Here is a 20,644-nt window from a genome sequence, read left to right on the forward strand (position 1 = left end):
ATTATAATTCTTAGTTATATAGCTATTAGAGGAGTACTTACTTCTCACTTCAAACTGATAGTACTCCTTGGTTTTCAGCAGTGGATGAGAGAAACAATGCCAAGGGAGTTGTTTTCTGAGCTGAGGCAGCAAGTAATGCGTTAGAAATCCTACTGCACCTATCAGGGTATACAGCACATAGCTGAGGACAGGCTGGGAGACAAGAGAAATACACAGTCAATATAGTACATTTACTTCAGTACAGTCAGTTGGCAGCACTCAACAGCAATTTAATGTAAGGCAATCTGAGATAATTCAACACTGTAGCACAAATGCAAATTTAATTTAGTATCTTTCTTAAACTGAAGACCAAGAAGCCCATCAGGTGTTAAATCCCTTTTACTGGCATTACTCTTGGCTTTGTTACAGCCATCTCTTCTGGCAACAGATAAGAGGCTAAAATTCAACAGATTTTGAAATGCAAAAATGAAGATTAACACAATGCAATTCACAAATGTAGAGTTACATTGTCAAATATTAATAACCAGCAATTTTTCCGATCTTCCTCAAGGCTCATATTCTGTTGACTTTCTCCACTACCCTGGCTTACCACACCAAAAATGCACCCACAATAGTAGCAATCTTACATATCTGAAAACAACAGTTCATGGCAGATACAAAGTTCTTCCTGTGTTGGCCACACTTCGATTGCATAAACTAAGCTTCATATATAGACCAGATGGGCCAGTTGGCCGAGGAGTAGTAAATTTGAGTTTAATTTAGATAAATGAGAGGTGTTGTATTTAGGTAAGGCAAATCAAGCAGGACTTACAAACTTAATGGTAGGGTCCTGGGGAGTGCTGCTGAACAAAGACATTGGGTTGCAGGTTTATGTTCCTTGATGGTGGAGTTACAGGTAGACAGGGTAGTGAAGGCGGCATTTGGTACACTTGCCTTTATTGGTCAGTGCATTGAGTATAGGAGTTGGGGTGTTACATTGCAATGGTACAGGACACTGGTTAGGTCACTTTTGGAATACTGCATTCAATTCTGGTCTCCCTGATATAAAAGTGTCGTTAAAACGGAAAGGGTGCAGAAAAGATTTACAAGGATGTTGAAGGGTTTGAACTAAAGGAAGTGCTGCTGAATAGACTGGGGCTATTTTCACTGGACAGTCGGAAGCCGAGGTCTTACCTTATAGAGGTTTATAAAATCATTAGGGACATGAATAGTGAACAGCCAAGGTCTTTTTTCCCCAGGATAGGGGAGTCCAAAACTAGAAAGCATAGGTTTATGGTGAAATTGGAAAGATATAAGTCAGACCTAAGGGGAAACACTTTCATGCAGAGGGTGGTGCTTGTATGGAATGAGCTGCCAGAGGAAATGGTGGAGGCCGATACAATTGCAACATTTAAAAGGCATCTGGATGGGTACATGAATAGGAAGGGTTTAGAGGGATATGGGCCAAACACTGGCAAATGGAACTAGATTAGTTTAGGATATCTGGTGGGCATGGACGGGTTGGACCAGAGATTTGTTCCCATACTGTACAAGCCTATCAATCTGTGACTCTTTTGCAATCTTTTCTCCTAAGCTGATTGCAAATTTAAGAAGTTGCTCACTTCTTCTTGAGCAACTAGCACTGTAGCCTTAATTCTAGTGGAATTTTAATTCTTCACTCATTTGCATTCAATCATGGAAAATGTTCAATAATTTATGCCTACTAAAAAGGACCTGGTATTTATTAATTCTACAAACATAACCAAGAGCGTTTAACCAGGAGTAATATTTCAACCATAACAGTTGACATCGATCATTCTTTCCTGCATACAAATACTTCACAAAGTATTTTTTTCTGTGCACAATACTGGTTTGTGCAATTAACTATTAACTGGTCAATTGTATGTGCTTTCCAAATTGTTCATTAAAGTCATCATAGTTTCCAGAAAACAAAAGCACTAGCTTAAAACATGAAAATGCTGAAAATCTGAAATATTGCACTTTGCTTTTCTCAGTTGCACGTGACACAGATTATAGGTGGAATCCAAGATTCACATTTAATAACAAGAGTGACGGTGGGGCAGAGATTGCCAAAATTGGAGCATTTTGTGGTGTGTCCAGCTGACTACATTCTCCTTTATTCTCCAGCTCAAGTTGACTTTGTAGTGCTATTTGCTGCAAGCAAGAGCTGAGAATGTTATGGCATTGTTAACAGGGACCTGTTCTCTGAGGAATGGGAGCAACAATGCACTTCCTGAAACAAAAGGACTTAAATGGTTCAAATTGAACAGAACAATTAATGTGAAGAGAAAATCATACTATTTAAGAGTCAAATAAGGTGCAGAAATATAAAAAGGAACGTTCCATTAAGAGACTGAAAAAAGACAAAAATTAAGAAAACAAATACTAAAATACAAAATCTAATGTTTTAAAATCTCCAAAAAGTGTAAGTTTACAAAGCTACAGATCAAGAATTAGAAAGTAGGCCAATGGCTTCCTTCTAGGTATTTTTAATAGACCTGTTCAGGCACATATGACACTGGGATTTGAAACTGGACCTTCTGGCTCAGAATTAGGGACACTGCACCACAACAGCCCTAATGATTTCCTTCTAGTTACTTTTTAAATCAATATGTTTGGACATGTTATGACACTCACCAGGGCAAATGTGTGAACTCAGACCTTCTGGTGCAAATAGTTGGAAGACTACCACTACGGCACAAGACCTCAACAGCTTCCTTCTATGCTGTCAATTTCTATAATTCTAACAGATCCTGGTTACAATTGTATTAATAATCCTGTTCGAAAAATGCTTACTCTATTATTTAGTGGACTTAACCTTCTGTAGCAAGTTTAATGAGCAATTAACATGCAAATCTAGACAGATTTTTAAAAAGAACTGAGAGGCTGAGGGTGAGATGTGTTTGTGCAAAACAGCTTAAATTGGTCAGTTAGTCCTACAGATTTGCCAACTTAAGAACTCTCTCTTGATCTGCAAACTGATAATGCCAATTTTTTTTCAGCAAGGTCAAGCTCACAGACGAGAATTTCACCAGCAAAACAGGTCAAACAAATCTAAAGTTTTTCAGTTTTCTTTTTGGTTACTTTATAATTTGAAAAGTTAATTGCAAATATTAAAAAGTTGACATTTGTGCCAATATTACCCTACTTAAACTAACTGGTCTCAATAGGCTTATTACATCAATAATGCAAGGAACACTATCACTCTAAGTCATGCTAGATTTGGATGGTTTAAGCTGCTCTCGCACCATTGTGGATTGGTTTTAGAATCATATCATTTTTATCACATAGTTCAAACAGGAAATTTTAAGTCTCAAAGGAAGCAAATAATGGCACTTGGCCCCTCAAACTGGCTGGATTATAAGTGATCTATGACTTAATGCCATATACCCCCACTTGCTCCACGTCCTTTAATATTTTTGATTGATAAATTTTATTATCCTGTCTTCGATTAAAAATGTACAATTTATCTAGCATCAATGACAGTGAAAAAACACTTTCATACAATAAGTGGCCAGAGTCTGGAGTACACTGCCTCAGAGTTGCAGGTTCACTCTAGTCATTCAAAAGGCAATTGTTCTCATTTGAAAAGGAACAGTACAGGGTGACAGGGAGAAAATAGAAGAGTGGCACTAAATGCAATACTCATTAGGAGCTGGCACAAACATAATGGGCAGAATGACATTCATCTGTGCTGTAACAATTTGGTGATTCTGAATGCTATGGTTGATAAATTACTTGTAAGAAGGAAGCCAGAAAGCGGAGTACAAACTCCCTAACTGCCAGTCAAATAATATAGTACATGATGACGCTGGAATCAACCGAACTTTTACATTTTATGTATTACCAAAAAGTCAGTTAGTTACTAAATTCTAAACAGTCTTTTTTTAAATAATTCATTCATGAGATGTGGGTTGGCTGGGATAACATTTATCACTCATCTTGCATTAAATGAAGAGATAGGGCTTTCAGGTAACAGCAGTTGGCAAAGATTTTAAAGTGAGGAGGGCTTCCAAAATTATACATTTTGAAAAGGTTAGTGGATAAATACTGCTTACAAAAGTAGACAATTTGTTGACTGACAGCGAACATAACTGGAATGAAGGTCACCGAATAGGTTGAGTCTGCAGTTCAATTGCAGATCTACTCAGATAAATACTGAAATTCCAGTCAATCATTCTGTTTCATTCCCAAATAAGAAACCTCATAACATTCCATGATAATTTGTCTCTTAATGAAGCACTGTCTTATTGAGGGTGTAAAATATTAACACATACAATACAATTCTGCCCCGACAAGCGAATTCCACAGAAAATGATCTATGTATGTTTAACAATCATACCTTACATATAAAGTTGCATGAAATTATATTTCTTTTTGACTCTGGTCATCGTTCAACATGCTCGATTCAGCAAAGTTCAATACTTAGATCAACTAACTAACTGCAAAAATATTATGCCTCTCAAGGAGATTTTACACAACTTGGCATTCAACAGCAGAGTGTGGAACATTCCATAAATGTTTCCTCTGGCTAAAGGATTCAGTGACTTTATATTTCCTTAAATCAGTTCTAAAGTCTTCTTTCAGGCACTCAAAATGGTCACTGGACATAGCTTTGGAAAACCGTGGTTTGTCATGTATTATTCCACAGAATAAAAACTCAAGTTCTTTACCTGCAGGGCAATGAAGACTGTGCTGACATGGATTGCAAAGTATAAGATGGCAATGACTATGCAAACTATCAGATCGGATTGTAAACGTTCACTCTGGAGAAGAAACAACAAAAAAAAACAATAGCTATTTTCAGAACTGCTTGTGTTAAATCATTTTAACAATTGTACTTAATGATCAACATCTGTTAAATTTTTTCCCTAAAATAGTCACTTCATTCTGGGGTTCTGTTTAGTCTCTACCTTCGCTAGTCCAATAATTACTTACCAAAAACAAATTACAAATGTTCAGACAAGTCACAAATTTTGAATCCTGGTCAATGACAGATTAACTAGACAAAGAAGGCTTTATAGAAAAAGGAACTATCAAGATTCCTGACCATTATGGAAGAATATACACATTAGCTTTGGTTAACGACAATTTTAGACTCAACCATAATGCTGTACACCTCTCACAGAATGATCAGACAAATTGCCAAGAGTGGGTGAAAATGTGGTGGTTGTGCTGAAAGTAGTCCATGTCACACTGGGTTTGGGGAGTGGGGGTGGGTAAAGGACCTGAAGGTGGTGATTAAGCTCTATACTTAATGAGCTCATTGCTGAGGCCTGCAAGCTGCAGGTTCCCCAAGTGGAAAACGAGATGCTTTGTTTCAGATACACAGCCTTTGCAGTTCTTTATGGAATCGGTAGTTTGCTCTGACTCTGTACCATCAAGTGAACACTGGAGGAAATTGCCAGAACAGGGGGATAGTTGAAGAAAAACAAAGCATAGGTGGACTGACTACATCTATGAACTTGGAAATGCTTCCACGCTAATAGATTAGATTGGATTATGATTGGATTCCTGACAGTGTGGAAACAGGCCCTTTGGCCCAACAAGTCCACACCAACCATCCGAAAAGTAACCTACCCGGACCACCCCATTTCCCTCTGACTAATGCACCTAATACTAAGGGCAATTTAGTAGGGTCAATTCACCTGACCTGCACATCTTTTGGACTGTGGGAGGAAACCGGAGCACCCGGAGGAAATCCATGCAGACATGGAGAGAATGTGCAAACTCCACACAGAGTCACTCAAGGCTGGAATCGAACTTGGGACCCTGGTGCTGGGAGGCAGCAGTGCCGACCACTGAGTCACCATGCTGCCCCGATTATAAATTCAGTACTTAATCTCTTGGACCAACATTTCCTTTGTGGTGATTTGTGACACTGAATTAAATGCAGGCAGCAATTTCTGGGGTAGCAAGAAGAATAAGGTGACCATTGCTAGATTGTTGTAAAACTCAGCTTGTTCATTAAGGTTCTAGTTGAAGGGATCGGTCATCACAAAGTATCTAATCTCTTATTCAGTCACATTTATACAAATATAAACACAAAGCTGCATACATTAAAATTATTGTTGCACTGTAAAGTTGCATATAAATCAAAGTAGTAAACAATAAAAAATATAACTTACAACAGACTGCTTCAGCTTTTCTGGTAAAGGATCTTTTACTTCTGCTAGAGGATCTTCAGGATTCTTATCATCAGTAGTTGGGAAGATTTTTGACTTCACTAAAGACCTGTAATTTCAAAGCAAACAGAACAATATTTACTTAAATGCTGACCAGGAGATCTTCACTGTTCACTCTAAATAACTCTAATCCCATTATTTTGCCTCTGTAAAGGATTTAAACTTGTCCTCACTGTGGAGATGAACTTAAGTAAAACAGAAGGCAATCTGCCTAGCAGTATTTTTGTTGTCACGTTTATGATCACTCTTTTTCTCATATCAAAAAGTAGTCATCGCCATAAAAATGTTTAGCAATGAACCTTTGTGTATGATTATCTGTATAAACAGAGCTCATTACCAAGAGAGTCAAGTTATGATCTACACAGCAATAACTAGGTCACATTCTGATTCTTCGCAAACAATTTTCCAACAACTAGGGTGGCATCATGAACTCAATGGTTAGCATTGCGCCTGACAATGCCAGGGACCCAGTTTCCATTCCACCAAGGCCATGCTAAATTGCCCGTAGTGTCCAGAGATGCACAGGTTAGATGGATTAGTCATGGAAAATGCAGGGTTACAGGGATAGGGTGGGTTTGGTTGGAATGCTGTTTGGAGGGTGGTGTGGACTTGATGGGTCGAATGGCCTGTTTCCACATCGTAGGGATTCTATAATTATATCTGTTTTAAGTTTAGTGTCATTCCCTCTTCTAGGCAAGCGGCATCTTGGACACAGTTCCAAGGTTGTTAAGCTTCCGACAATTCCTTAAACAACTAAACAAAAAACTGTGAACGCTGGTAGTCAGAAGAAAAACAAATGTGGAGAGCCAACGTTCCAGCTCCAAAGTTCTCTCCACATATGCTACCAGACCTGCTGCGTTTTTTCTAGTAACTTCTATTGTTGTTCCAATACTTCTTATTCAATTGAACAAATCCTCATTTAGTCATTCTGAAGTCAGAGAAAAGACAAACATCAACCCAATGACCACATCCAAGTTTTCTAGCAAGGGCCAATGGACAAAAATCAGCTGTAGTTAAACACTGGACAATTTTCACCATTTTAACTGCACCAGCAGACAAAATTGAGTTCTCAAAGAAATTTCAACTTAATCAGATCATTTGTATTGATGGGGCGGCACTGTGGCTCAGTGGTTAGCACTGCTGTTACGCAGCGCCAGGGACCTGGGCTTGATTGAAGCCTCGGATGACTGTCTGTGTGGAGTCTGCACATTCTCCCAGTGTCTGTGTGCGTTCCCTCCAGGTGCTCGGGTTTCCTCCCATAGTCCAAAGATATGATAAGCTGAATTGGCCAAGCTAAATTGCCCCAAGTGCTCAGGGAGGTGTAGGTTAGATGCATTAGTCAGGGGAAATATAGAATAAGAGGGTAGGGGAATGGGTCTGTGTGGGATACTCTTCAGAGGGTTGGTATGGACCTGCTGGGCCAAATAGCCTGTTTCCACACTATAGGGATTCTATGATATGATTCTATAATTCATTTGGACCTTGAGGAATTGTTGCATGACACGTTGGAGCTGGGATATTCAGTATCCAGCTACCACAATTATTGATCCTCCATTTTTCATTATGACTGGAGTCAGAAGAGTAGTTCCCCAATACCAATGATGTGAATTTTACAATTATTTAAAATTCATTCATGGGACATGGGCATTGCCAGTCAAACCAGAATTTATGCCTATCCCCAATTGCCTTTGTGAAGATGGTGGTGAGCTGTCTTCTTGAACTGCTGCAATCCTTGAGGTCTAGGTCCATGCAGTATCGTGAGGTGTTGAGTTCTGACATTTGGACTCAGGCAAAGTGAAGGAACAGCAATACGGTGCCAAGTCAGGAAGGAATGTGATTTGGAGGTGATGTTGCAGATGGTGGTTATAATAAATTATCATTTGGGAATTTAGATTCTAAAGTAGAGGTAAATAGATTTTAAGTTTCACTTCTGTGAAAGAGACTTTCCTTTCAGAGAAAAGTCAATTTGTCATTCTTTTAAACAGGGATTTCAAAATAGGCTTTCTGAGGAAGGCACATGACTTAAAGTGCAATGGGACATCGTTGATGAAGTGTTTACACATTTGAACTTTTATGATAACAGAAAAACAGATGGCCCGGGGCCACACTGGGTCACAGGTGAGAAAAAGATGAAGTGAAGGGGCAGTTCAGTTTGTGGCACTCTCCAGACTATCAAAACTACGCAAAGAAGTCTTAAGTTGCTTGAACAGTTCAGACGGACAGGGCTTTTCGTAAAGTCCACTTTGGAAAAATTAGTGTCTGCATATCTTGGGTACAGACACCAATGTGGTGAACATGCAGGACACAAGCAAGAAACCTTATGCAACTGTGTCAGGTTAGGTTTCACTCTAGAATTTGACCTGGCCAGCATTACAATCAACTGGGATCATAACGGTGACATTCCAAAGCATCTGCTACCCCTGGCCTTCTTGGTGATACATTTGGAAAGTACTGTCTATTGCAGTTCACCTTCTAGATGATATAACTGCTGTCATTGTAAATGGTTAGTCAAGGGAATGAACACTGAAAGTGGTAGACAGGATACCAAACCAACAGGATGCCTTGTAGACTTGTGCAGGCATTGGGAGTCTAGATTTGGATTTTTGGCACACAATACTTAGCCTCTGACCTGCTCTTCTGGACACAGTACTATATTTCTGAACAATAGCAACCTGCAAGAAATTGGTAGTTGGGGATTCAGAGGTAGGTATGCTATTGAAGAAGGGAGATGGTTATATTCTATTTCACTTAAGGTGGCCATTGTCTGGCATTTACATGGCATAAATGTTTCTTGCCACTTATTAGCCAAAACGTGGATACTGCCTATTAACCTGAGGAATCATAAAAAACACTAAACATTGTACAATCAACAGCAAACATCCCAGTTTATGACTTTAAGGAGGAGGGAAGGTTATTAAAGAAGCAGCTGAAAATAGTGACTACCTTGAGAAATACCTACAGTGATAAACTGGGGCTGAGATGACTGACCAACAATATTTCTCTGTGATAGGTATGACTCTGACCATCAGAAAACTCCCCCCTTGATTACTGTTGTCTCCGATTTTGACAGGATTCATTAATGCCATATTCAGTCAAATACTGCCTGAGTGTCAAGAGCAATCACTTTCACCACACTTCAGGAATTCAGTTATTTTGTCCATCTTTGGACTAAGGATGTAATGAGGTCAGGAGCTGAGTGGCACTGGCTGAAAACAAACTAACTGTGAGTGAGCAGGTTATTAAGTGCCACATGACATCACTGCCAAATTTCCATTTCTTGTTGGTCATCAAGAGTTGACTAACAGGGCAGTAAATGCTGGGTTGGATTTGCCCTGCTTTTTGCAGAACAGGACATAACTGGACAATTTTCCTCATTGTCAGTGAGGAACTCCAACAGAACTGTTTGGCTAGGCACAACTAGTTCTGAAGTATCCCATGGTGGGATTGAAAGCCATGACCCCAAAGCATTAGCTGGGAGCTCTGAATTACATTAACACTCTGTCTACCCAGCTGCAACCTACTGACGGCAAACTTCTTGGCACTCAACAAAACATGATGGAAAAAGCTGGATGTCCCCTTGTTAAGCTCTGGGCTGCAATAAATCATAGCCCCTTGTTTGCATCTATTCTATCTGTCTCATCATGTCCATGCTGACTCTTCGGGATAACTCCACACTGCTGTCTTTATCTTTTCAAATATTTTCGCAAAGCATTAGGTCTGAAGTCAGCACTGCTGACGGAATACAATCTGGACATTAAGATTGGTGAGTTGAAGTGGTTAGTGAGATCCACTTGATAAGCACTACAATTCCATTATACCTCTGATTAACAATGAGATTCATCCTGCTTCTTGTGGACAGGACACACGTGGGCAATTTCACACCATGATTTTATGGAGGTAATCATTATGCCTGCCTTTATTTATTTCATCTGATGGTCTCAGTATTATGCGTACTTTAAGTCTCCCATAAGCCATCAAAAACTTCATTACTTTATAAAAAAAGTTAAGCTCAGCTAAATTTTCACAAACACGTTTAACTTCCTCGCTACAAAATGTGATTCTAACTTTATGCATTAGGTATCTGAATGATATAAATGGCAAGGAGCTTCATTTTACTCTCTCCACTTCTGACTTCACCTTGCTTTTAAGTAATATTCTTTGCTCCCAAAGATATTTGGCCCTTAAACTTTCAAGGGCACCTTTCATGTTAGAAAATGTCAACAAAGTATTCAATCATGGGGCATTACTTCTAGATCTTCACCTGTGTCAGCAAAAATAAACCTCTGGTGAGGCTAATACTTGAAGGAACCCGAAGTGATTACTCCCATTTGGTGATTAAAAGTATTTCTTAGTTCAATGCAAGGTAAAAATCGTGAAATATTATCTCTATTCTCTCTTCACTAATAACGCGCTGAGCATACCAAGCATTTTTGTTTTTACTTCCAAATTATAGCAATTTGTTTTCTTGCTAAAATGAATTAAATAAATTATATCCTGCATCCGTTCACTTGTTTAGATCAGCCCAAAACTGACTGACTGTGATGGATGTGCTAAGACAATGAACATATGTGCACGATATTTATCCATTCACGTCTTAAATTGAGTTGTGTTGAAATAAATTAATCCACCATTAAAACAACAAAGAGGACTATTACAAGAAGGTGACAAATATTCATATGCAGTTATGAAAAGTATTTACTTAGCTACTTTAACTTTATTTATAGGTATAAAGTGCAGAATACCATATCAGTTTTAAACACAGGTTGCACACAGGTCTGTGAAGAGAGAACTCTAGTTCTGATGACATGACATTGACCTACAAAAGTCATTAACTTTGCTTCTCACTCCTTAAAATAGTGAGTATTTCTCATCTTATGTTTTTATTTCTGAGTTTTATTTGCATACTTCAGTGGTGGTGGAGGAGCTGGGCTGGGCTGGGGTGGAGGTGGGGGGGTCTTGCCGATGGAGGTTATTCAGCCTCTGAAATCTGTTCCTCAACCCAATCAGATTACACATTGTGAGGCATCTTCTAATCCAGCAACAGTGAAGATACCACAACATAGTTCCAAGAGTGGATGGTGAGTGCTTGGAGGGGAACTTAGAAGTGTTGGTGTTTTCTGTGTAGCTGCTGCCCTTGTCCATGTGGTGCTACAGGTCACGGGCTTTGAAGATGTTGTCTCAGAAACCACAGTGAGTTCCTGCAGTGCACCTTCTAGGTGGTATGTACTGCTCCAATATGTGTCAATGATGAACAGAGTGAATGTTGAACATATAAAAAAGCATGTCAACCAAGTGGGATGCTTTATCCATGGGTTTTCAACCTTTTGAATATTGTTGACACTGCATCAACCCAGGCAAGTGGAGTATTCTGTCACATTTTTTGTGCTTTGAGGATGGTGGACAGGCTTTGAGGAATCAGGAAGGAAGTTACTTACCGTAGAACTTCTGAATGATGATTGTAAAATACACATGACAATAAAATCAATGAGAAAAACAATAAAATACAGTGAAAAGCTTTTTCGCTATCATTTTAAATAGTTTTTAAGAACAAGAAAAAAAAGGAAGAAAAATATTCAAGATAGTCCATCAGTCCTAAGCTAGGTCACGGTCAATGACTCTTGTGCCATCATCACTCCTCCACCACCTTTCCATCATCTCCACCTGACAACCAACATCAAAAGCATCACTCTTCAGGAGGCATCGTTTGCCACTGGGCTGATTCTTTTCTGCCACCGCCTCACCACCACCTGCGCCAGACACACCAGCATCACAGTCACATCTCTCCTGCTGGACCCACCTCGATGACACCTGTTGTCATTCTGTCACAGCTTAGTCACCGCCAGTACCAGGCCCAAATAACAAAATCGCTGAGCGCCAGGTGCAATTTTTCACCACTGGGCCTTATGTGCCAACATCACAGCTGCTAATTCCAATGCCAGGTTGCGTTCTCGACCAAGAAAAGTACGTAGGGGCTCACTTGCTAGCATCATGATGTCTGCACTGGGTCCACTCGAGTCAAGCTCCCTTATCACTACCACGAGGTCCAATCTGGGCTCATTCAATTCCGCGCCTCTAACTTGCTCTTGTAGCCACAGATTTTATTTTGTTTTTACCAATTCAGATTCTGATCAATGTTAAACCATAGAAGATTGATAGAGAGATTCAGTGATGGTAATCTGACGAAGGTCGGATTCTCTCGGATGGTCACTGCCTGGCAGTTATGTGGTATAAAAGTCACCTGTCACTCATCAGTCAATTCCAATTCCCGCCATATTTGGGCATGGACAACTTCAACACCAGAGGAGCCATGAAAAGTGCCAGACATTGTATAGTCAACAGTGAACTTCTCAAGTTCTGACCTCATGGTGGTGGGAAAATTATTGATAAAACAGCTGGAAATTGGTGGACCTGGGAATCTACTACATAGAACTTCTGCAGTAAAATCCAGTGGCCAAGTTGTTTGACCTCCAACAACCCCAGCCAATGATCGTTAGTTGGCCAGTCAGGTACTTAACGTCTTAAGAATTACCCCCATGGGTGTTTCTTATTTAACCCATGAAATGTAGCAAAACAGGTTCAGATCCATGAGCCATTCTTCAACAGGCAATATGGAAGGTGCGGAAGTTATGAATAATTCTTATACCGTTGTGCTAATGAAATTCTCAAAAAAAAAATGATGCGCTAACAATGACCAATTCTTCACAAAATTATTCTGACTTGAACCAGCTTACATACTTCCAAGTCAGTCTGTCGTTGATGATCAATTTAGCAATTACCCAAAAACTGACACTAAAACTAAATTGTTTTTTTTCTCAGTATTTTATCTATTTACATAATGCATATATCTTATGCAGTTCAGTCCAATTACGTTTCTCTTTACTCTTTGCCAGTGATGCCCACATCACATGATAGCTGGCATTTGTTGTCCATCCATAATTGTCCTTTAACCGAATGACTTGCTAAAACATTGACTTATCAATCACATTGTGGTGCGGGTGGAGTTACATGGAGGTCAGACCAGGTAAGAAAGGCAGATTTCCTTTCCAAAAGAACATTAACGAATCAGTTTTTTTTTTACAATTAATGGTAGCTTCATGGTCACCATTACTGATGCTTGCATTCAATTCTAGATTTTTTAAAAAAATAATTGAATTTAAATGACATGAGTCTTGGTGGTGGGATTTGAATCCATGTCTTGACAGCATTAGCTTAGGCCTCTGGACTACTAGCCCAGTGATCTTATCACAATGTGACTGTTTTGCTTCTGAAAGGAGTAGATTGTAAAGTATTTATTGAAGAAATAAATTCAGTAAGCAAAGTAGTTTGTTTTTCTCATGACATTAGCAAAATGTTTTTTTTAAACCATAGTCACAAAGGGAAACTCTTCTATTTCATCTTCCTCATCTTCTCTGTATCTTTCGGATACTGCTGTCTGAACCAGCCTTCTTCAACACATCTCCACTTTAGTCCTGCATGTCCTTGGCAGAGGTGGGGTGTGGGGGTGTTAGGTTGAAGTGTTCGACCACAGGGTGGTGGGGTTGGTTGGTACAGGTATCCTGGAGATGTTCTCTGAAGTGCTCTGTGAGTAGGCAGCCTTTCTCCCCCATGTAGACGAGACCACATCGGGAGTAACAGATACTGTAAGTGACATGTGGAAGTGGAGGTAAAACTTTGATAGATGTGGAAGGCTCCTTTGGGGCCTTGGACAGAATTGAGAGGGGAGGTATGGGCATAGGTTTTGCATTCCTGTGGTGGCAGAGGATGGTGCCGGGAGGGGGAGAGAGAGTTGGGGGGCATGGACATGACATGGGAGTTGTGGAGGGAATAGTTTCATGGAAAGCGAATAGGGTGGGATGGGAAATATATCTCTGGTATACTTGTGGGCAGCAGAAATGGCGGCGGGTGATGCGATGTATACGGAGATTGGTGGGGTGGAAGCTGAGGACCAAGAGGGCTCTGTCCTTGTTGCGGTTGAGGGGAGGGTTCAAGGGAGGAGGTGCATGAACCACCACAACATGGGATGGGAAACTGCAGTCTTTTAAGGAGGAAGCCACCTGGCGTACTCTGTGGTGGAACTGGTCCTCCTGGGAGCAGATGCAGTGGAGGTGGAGGAAATGGGAATAAGGGATAGCATTTTTATAGGAGGCAGGGTGGGAGGTGGTGTAGTCCAGGTAGTTGTGGGAGTCAGTGGGTTTGTAGACGACGTCTATGTTGAGTCGGTCACCAGTGACGGAGATGGAGAGGTGCAGGAAGGGGTCTGAGACGGTCCAGGTGAACTTAAGATCAGGGTGGAATGTGTTGGTGAAGTTGATGAACTGTTCAACCTCCTTGTGGGAGTACGAGATGGCGCCGATAGTCATCCATGTAGTGAAGGAAATGGTGGGGAATGGTGTAACTGTGGAAGATGGATTGTCCCACATAACTGATAAACAGGCAAGCATAGCTGGGGCCCATGCGAGTGCCTGTGGCTACCCCTTTTGTCTGGAGGAAGCGGGAGGTTTCCAAGGAGAAATTATTCAGGGTGAGGACCCTGGTGAGGACAGTGCAAATACCCTGTCCACTTAACACCGAAACAGCAAAGTACTGAAACTACTTAAAAACTCCCCGATAAAGATCTGATTTATGCTGCAGTTACACTAAGTTACACCAATGTTATGCTCTACTGCCAACAGCAATTTATGTTGAACTGAGGAACAAGGAGCTGAAAGCCTGCACACAAGCCTGCTTTGGAGTGAAGGAGTATAAGTACAAAAACCATTGAAAAAGTTTATGCAATGTCCAATTTAAATTTGTGTTCTCTTCAAACTCTCTCTCCATCTGATGAACAGAAAGAATTAATCACTGCTGATTCTATCCTAACTTATATAAACAAGTGTCTCTTTATGCAGAGTCTCTTAAGTGTTCTATCTCAACAGTTCAGTACACTTTATTCATTAGTTTTTATCCTTCTAAAAGGAATTGCACAAACAATAGCACATATTGCTCCAAATCTAACACAACTAAAATATGGAGACATTTGTTAATTATTTCTGTACTCTGCATTGCAAGATACAAAAATCAACTGTGCTATTATCTTTAATTGTGTTTCTCACATCATATCAAAAACAGAAATTGTTGGTTTTGAAGAAAAATCATTGGATTTGAAACATTAACTCTATTTTCTCTCCACAGATGTTGCCAGACTTGCTGAGTTTCTCCAGCAATTTCTGTTTCAGCTTCAGGTTTCCAGCATTCACAGTTTTTTAATTTTCTTAAACCATATTCCTTAGTCCTCAAGTCTTTGCAATACCTGATCACTTAAAATGTACATAATTTCCCTCTTGTTACCTATACATCTTTCAATTCTCTGCATTGACACGCATCTATCTGCTTACCTTGTTTATCTATTTGTCTGGTTTATTGTGCAACTAGATAAAATTAGTCAATGCCCTCATAATGCAGGGGTCTTAGGTAGCAATCTTTATAATTTGATTAGATTTTATATTCAGAGTGAAGAGTGAGTTCATGCATAACATTTTAAGCTTAAATAAAGGCAATTGTGAAAGTATAGATAGCTAAAGTAACTGGCAAATTAGATTGAGGGATATGTATATAGGGATACAATGGAAGACATTTAAGGGGATATTTTACAACACAGATTTTACACATTCAGCAGGAAAGAAAAATTCCAAGATGGTATTGTACAAAGACGGGTGGTAGGGCAGAAGAATGGACAGCATCTAAAAAAAAGGATAAAGTATAATGTGGGAAAATCTGAGGTTATCCAACTTGACAGCAAAAACTGTAAGGCTGATTATCTGAATAGCAATAGCTTTGGAAAGGGTGCGGTGCAGCCAGACCTGGGTATCTTGTCCACCAGCTGCTAAAAGTAAACATGCATATGTAGCAGAGCACAAAAAAGGTGATGCTGTGTCTATGAGGTTATTTTGTCCTGGTTTCTTTGAAGAGAGAAACTGAAGAGATGCTGAACTAGTTAGTCCGGACCTGTTGAATATATAGCTTGGAAGTCTTTGTTTTTTTTAAAAAAGAACAGCCTGAATGGGTGTGGCCAGCTCTCGCATATCAGGATTTCTGCGTTTTGGTTTTTCAGTAGCATCTGAAGCTGTTGGGGATTCAACAAAATTGGATGCTTCAGCAGATGTCTCCTGGCAGCTACGTTCTCTGAGTTTTCTCTTGATGTTTTTTTCCTCCTGCAATGGACAACTGCATGTGAGAATCTGTGTCTCAATTTTTGCCAAGAAGTGTGCTTATGGGATGTTACTATATTGGACCAGTCAAATTGCATCGGAAACATAGCACTCCCCATTTGCCTTTAAAATAAGAAAAGGTTAGGATCTTGGCTATCTTCTTAAAATATTTTGAGGGGGTCTGGTCTGGTCCATAACAGCATATTGAACTTCACAGCAAGAAAATTTGAGTACAGAAAGAGGGATGTCTTGCTATAATTGGAGCGGCCTTGGTGACACCACACCTGTAATACTGTGTGCAGCTTTGGATTGTTCTAGCTATGGAGGGAATGTAATAAAGGTTTACCAGGCTGATTCCTGACATGGTAGGACTGATGATTGAAGAGAAACTGGATCAGTTAGGAATGTATTCACTGGAGTTTAGAAGAATAAGTGAGGAATCTCAAAGGCATACATAAAATTCAAAAGGACTAAACAAGGTAAATGCTGGAAATACAGAAATGTTCCCGATAACCAGAATGTTTCTACTTTAAGCATGAGCAAAGGTTTCGATACCTCTTCTGCTTGAATGTTAGCCTCCGCCAATAGTCCTGGTGCTCACAATCAGTAGCAGTCCAAGCACAAAACATATGCCATGTTTGAGTGTTTTATTGCTGATTTACCTCAAAAAAAACTGGAAGAGTGCAACTACCACATAACTGATAGTGTGTCACAACACAAGCCTAATAAAAACAGTGTCACAATGGTGTACATGTATTGTTGAGGCCATGTGCTATTATATATTCATCAAGAATAAAATTCAAGATTGTTTAGTTCCACGTATGATAAATAATTAATCAGTTGTTCACAGGTTTGTCAAATGGTGGAAGCAAACCACAGGATTTTTATCAACCCTGCTGACCTGCCAAGCATGCCTGCTTTTTAAATTGGATTTCAACTTTATATCTCACTTAACACTTCTTCACAAAATTTCCACGCAAATATTGCCTTAAAGGTGTTTTCTTCTGAAATGAATCTTTATATTCTGCTCTCATTCCAAGGCTGTATAATTATGTAGCACATTTCAAAATTAGAAAGAATATCTTGAAACTCAATATCTGGTTTTGACACATCAAGTCACCCAGATTCCTTGCTTGCTCATTCTTGCACACAACTACATCATGAAAAATAGCATGATTAAAATCTAGAACTAGAACACTACTTAGAAATTATAATCCCACCTTCAGCTTGAGAAGTGACACATTTTACCAGTAGACTTGATGCAAAAAAACCCCAATTTATGGCTGCAAGCAGCACATCTTCTGATGAAAAGTAACAGCCCTTAAATTGAGTAAATTGATTCTTCAACTGATAGGATTACCTTATAAAAATGATTAAGTAGAATAAATAGATAGATGTTGAGAGCTGTTGGTTGGAGAATCTAGTACACGGGGACATAGGATGAAGGTTCAGCTATTTTGGTTTGAGAAGAACAGAAACGAAGACCTTCAAAGTATTCTAAATCTTTGTTAGTCATTACCGCAAAGATGGCGAATGTTCTGTTAATGAAAATGTCAGAGGCAGAATTTGGTGGAATTTTAAACTTTTAAGGGAACCAACAATGAGAAGCAGGCAGATGAGTTTTGACATGAGCTGAACCTAAGTCATAATCGTTAATGGCAAAGCAGACTCAAGGGAACATACAGCTCATTTCTGACCCTTTTCCTACATTATGACCTGATAAATTAATTTTGTTTTTCCCTTTACAGGTGCTACCAGCTCTGCATAGCATTCCCAGAATTTTTCTTTATAATACACATCAACCTGATCCTTTGGATTTGTACAGCTATTATGAAAACTTACAATGAGTTGCTTCTTGAAATGGGACAACTTACATCAGTACACAAGGATCACTGCTTTGTCTGCTCAGATGATAGGAGACAGCAACTAGGAGGCCACAAAAGACCGAGAAAAGAACTGGAATATGTTGTGCATCCCAGGAATCCTGAAAGACAGCAGCAAAAAAAACATTATTTAAAAGTGTTGAAAACTGGATGATAGTTACCTTTTTTTTGTCATTTTCAGCTGCAGCACATTCAGTTAACGATGCTTTGTTTAAAATATAGAATTGGTTTGTAACATCAAGTTAAATAGGCAAGATCCACTAATAAAAAGGTCAAGATAGTTACTTTAAGATACATCTTATTAAAGATAAATATATTCAAGATAAAGCTAACAAAACATCAGCAACAGCTGAAACGATCAAATGGATAACAAGCATAAAAAAAAGCAAATTAGTGCAATAAAACATCGAACATTATTTCACAGTTAATCATTGAAGAATCTGGTTCTTTGAAAAGTAAACCAAACTAAACAATTTATTTTAAACACGATCATTGAGGTGATGAATAGAAGGAGATCAAAGTGTACACTAAAAACAAAAACCTTTCAAAGAAACTTCGCTAAAATTAATGACATAGAACTGGAGGCAATCTTGTGGCAGGGAGCAGAGCAGCAAAAAGATAGGCAATCTGGATTGATGAGCAGTGTCAAGTATTTCCTCATAGGGGCCTAAGGTGTCTATGCTCTGGACAAATGGGCATAATTTATTTTAATAAAAGGAGGACATATCCAATTTTGCAGATGATATTAACCTGTGAAAATGATAGCAAAAGTTGCTCATGGTTATTAAAAGATTAAGCCAGTGCATATTATGATTATCAATTCAGTTTAACATAACAAGCATGAAGCTGAAAATGTGTTGCTGGTTAAAGCACAGCAGGTTAGGCAGCATCCAAGGAACAGGAAATTCGACATTTCGGGCCAGAGCCCTTCATCAGGAATGAGGAGAATGTGCCAGGCAGGCTAAGATAAAAAGGTAGGGAGGAGGGACTTGGGGGAGGGGCGATGGAGATGTGATAGGTGGAAGGAGGTCAAGGTGAGGGTGATAGGCCGGAGTGGGGTGGGGGCGGAGAGGTCAGGAAGAGGATTGCAGGTTAGGAGGGCGGTGCTGAATTGAGGGAACCGACTGAGACAAGGAGGGGGGAGGGGAAATGAGGAAACTGGAGAAATCTTGTGTTCATTCCTTGTGGTTGGAGGGTTCCCAGGCGGAAGATGAGGCGCTCCTCCTCCAGCCGTCGTGTTGTTATGTTCTGCCGATGGAGGAGTCCAGGGAGGAGGTGTGGGTGCAAGTTTTACATTTCCGCACCGCAGGAAATGTAAAACTTGCGCCCACACCTCCTCCCTCACTTCCCTCCAAGGCCCCAAGGGATCCTTCCATATCCGCCACAAGTTCACCTGCACTTCCACACACATCATCTATTGCATCCGCTGCACCCGATGTGGCCTCCTCTACATTGGGGAGACGGGTTCGCCTACTTGCGGAACGCTTCAGAGAACACCTCAGGGACGCCCGGACCAACCAACCCAACCACCCCGTGGCTCAACACTTTAACTCTCCCTCCCACTCCACTGAGGACATGCAGGTCCTTGGACTCCTCCATCGGCAGAACATAACAACACGACGGCTGGAGGAGGAGCGCCTCATCTTCCGCCTGGGAACCCTCCAACCACAAGGAATGAACACAAGATTTCTCCAGTTTCCTCATTTCCCCTCCCCCCACCTTGTCTCAGTCGGTTCCCTCAACTCAGCACCGCCCTCCTAACCTGCAATCCTCTTCCTGACCTCTCTGCCCCCACCCCACTCCGGCCTATCACCCTCACCTTGACCTCCTTCCACCTATCACATCTCCATCGCCCCTCCCCCAAGTCCCTCCTCCCTACCTTTTTATCTTAGCCTGCCTGGCACATTCTCCTCATTCCTGATGAAGGGCTCTGGCCCGAAACGTCGAATTTCCTGTTCCTTGGATGTTGCCTAACCTGCTGTGCTTTAACCAGCAACACATTTTCAGCTCTGATCTCCAGCATCTGCAGACCTCACTTTATAACAAGCATGAAATAGTGCACTTTGGTCATAAAACAACAGCATGGCAATATGCTTGTTGTGGAAATACTGGAAATAGATTAAAAAGGAATTTAAAGGTTCTGATTAAATAATCTATTAAAAACTGGCATGCTGGTGCAAAGACTAATTAAAAGGACTAACTGCACAACAGGTTTCATCACAACAGGAATAGAACAACAAAAAATATTACTGCAAATTACTTATCACTCAGACCTTACTCATAGCACTGTGCTCAGTTGTTTTTGCATTGCACCTCAGGAAGGATATAGTGGCCTTTGAAAAGGCAGTAAACCAGCAATAATTCACCACGTTGACATTAGGGATGAAGG

The 20,644-nt window shown here is 40.1% G+C and overlaps 1 protein-coding gene across 4 annotated transcripts in view; it reads right to left on the reverse strand.

Moving 5' to 3' along the window:
- The window catches only part of pcnx1 (pecanex 1), a 283,871-nt gene that overhangs the window by 77,030 nt on the left and 186,197 nt on the right, over positions 1-20,644 (reverse strand). For all 4 annotated transcript variants that reach the window (XM_060828820.1, XM_060828819.1, XM_060828822.1 and 1 more), the window contains 4 exons: positions 18,247-18,356; positions 6,129-6,234; positions 4,674-4,766; positions 42-192 (listed from right to left, as the gene is read on the reverse strand). In XM_060828820.1, the coding sequence (XP_060684803.1) occupies positions 42-192; positions 4,674-4,766; positions 6,129-6,234; positions 18,247-18,356 (460 nt within the window). The remainder of the gene's footprint in view (positions 1-41; positions 193-4,673; positions 4,767-6,128; positions 6,235-18,246; positions 18,357-20,644) is intronic.

This window comes from Hemiscyllium ocellatum, chromosome 8 (genome assembly GCF_020745735.1).
Source record: "Hemiscyllium ocellatum isolate sHemOce1 chromosome 8, sHemOce1.pat.X.cur, whole genome shotgun sequence".
In the NCBI taxonomy this organism is placed as follows: Eukaryota; Metazoa; Chordata; class Chondrichthyes; order Orectolobiformes; family Hemiscylliidae; genus Hemiscyllium; species Hemiscyllium ocellatum.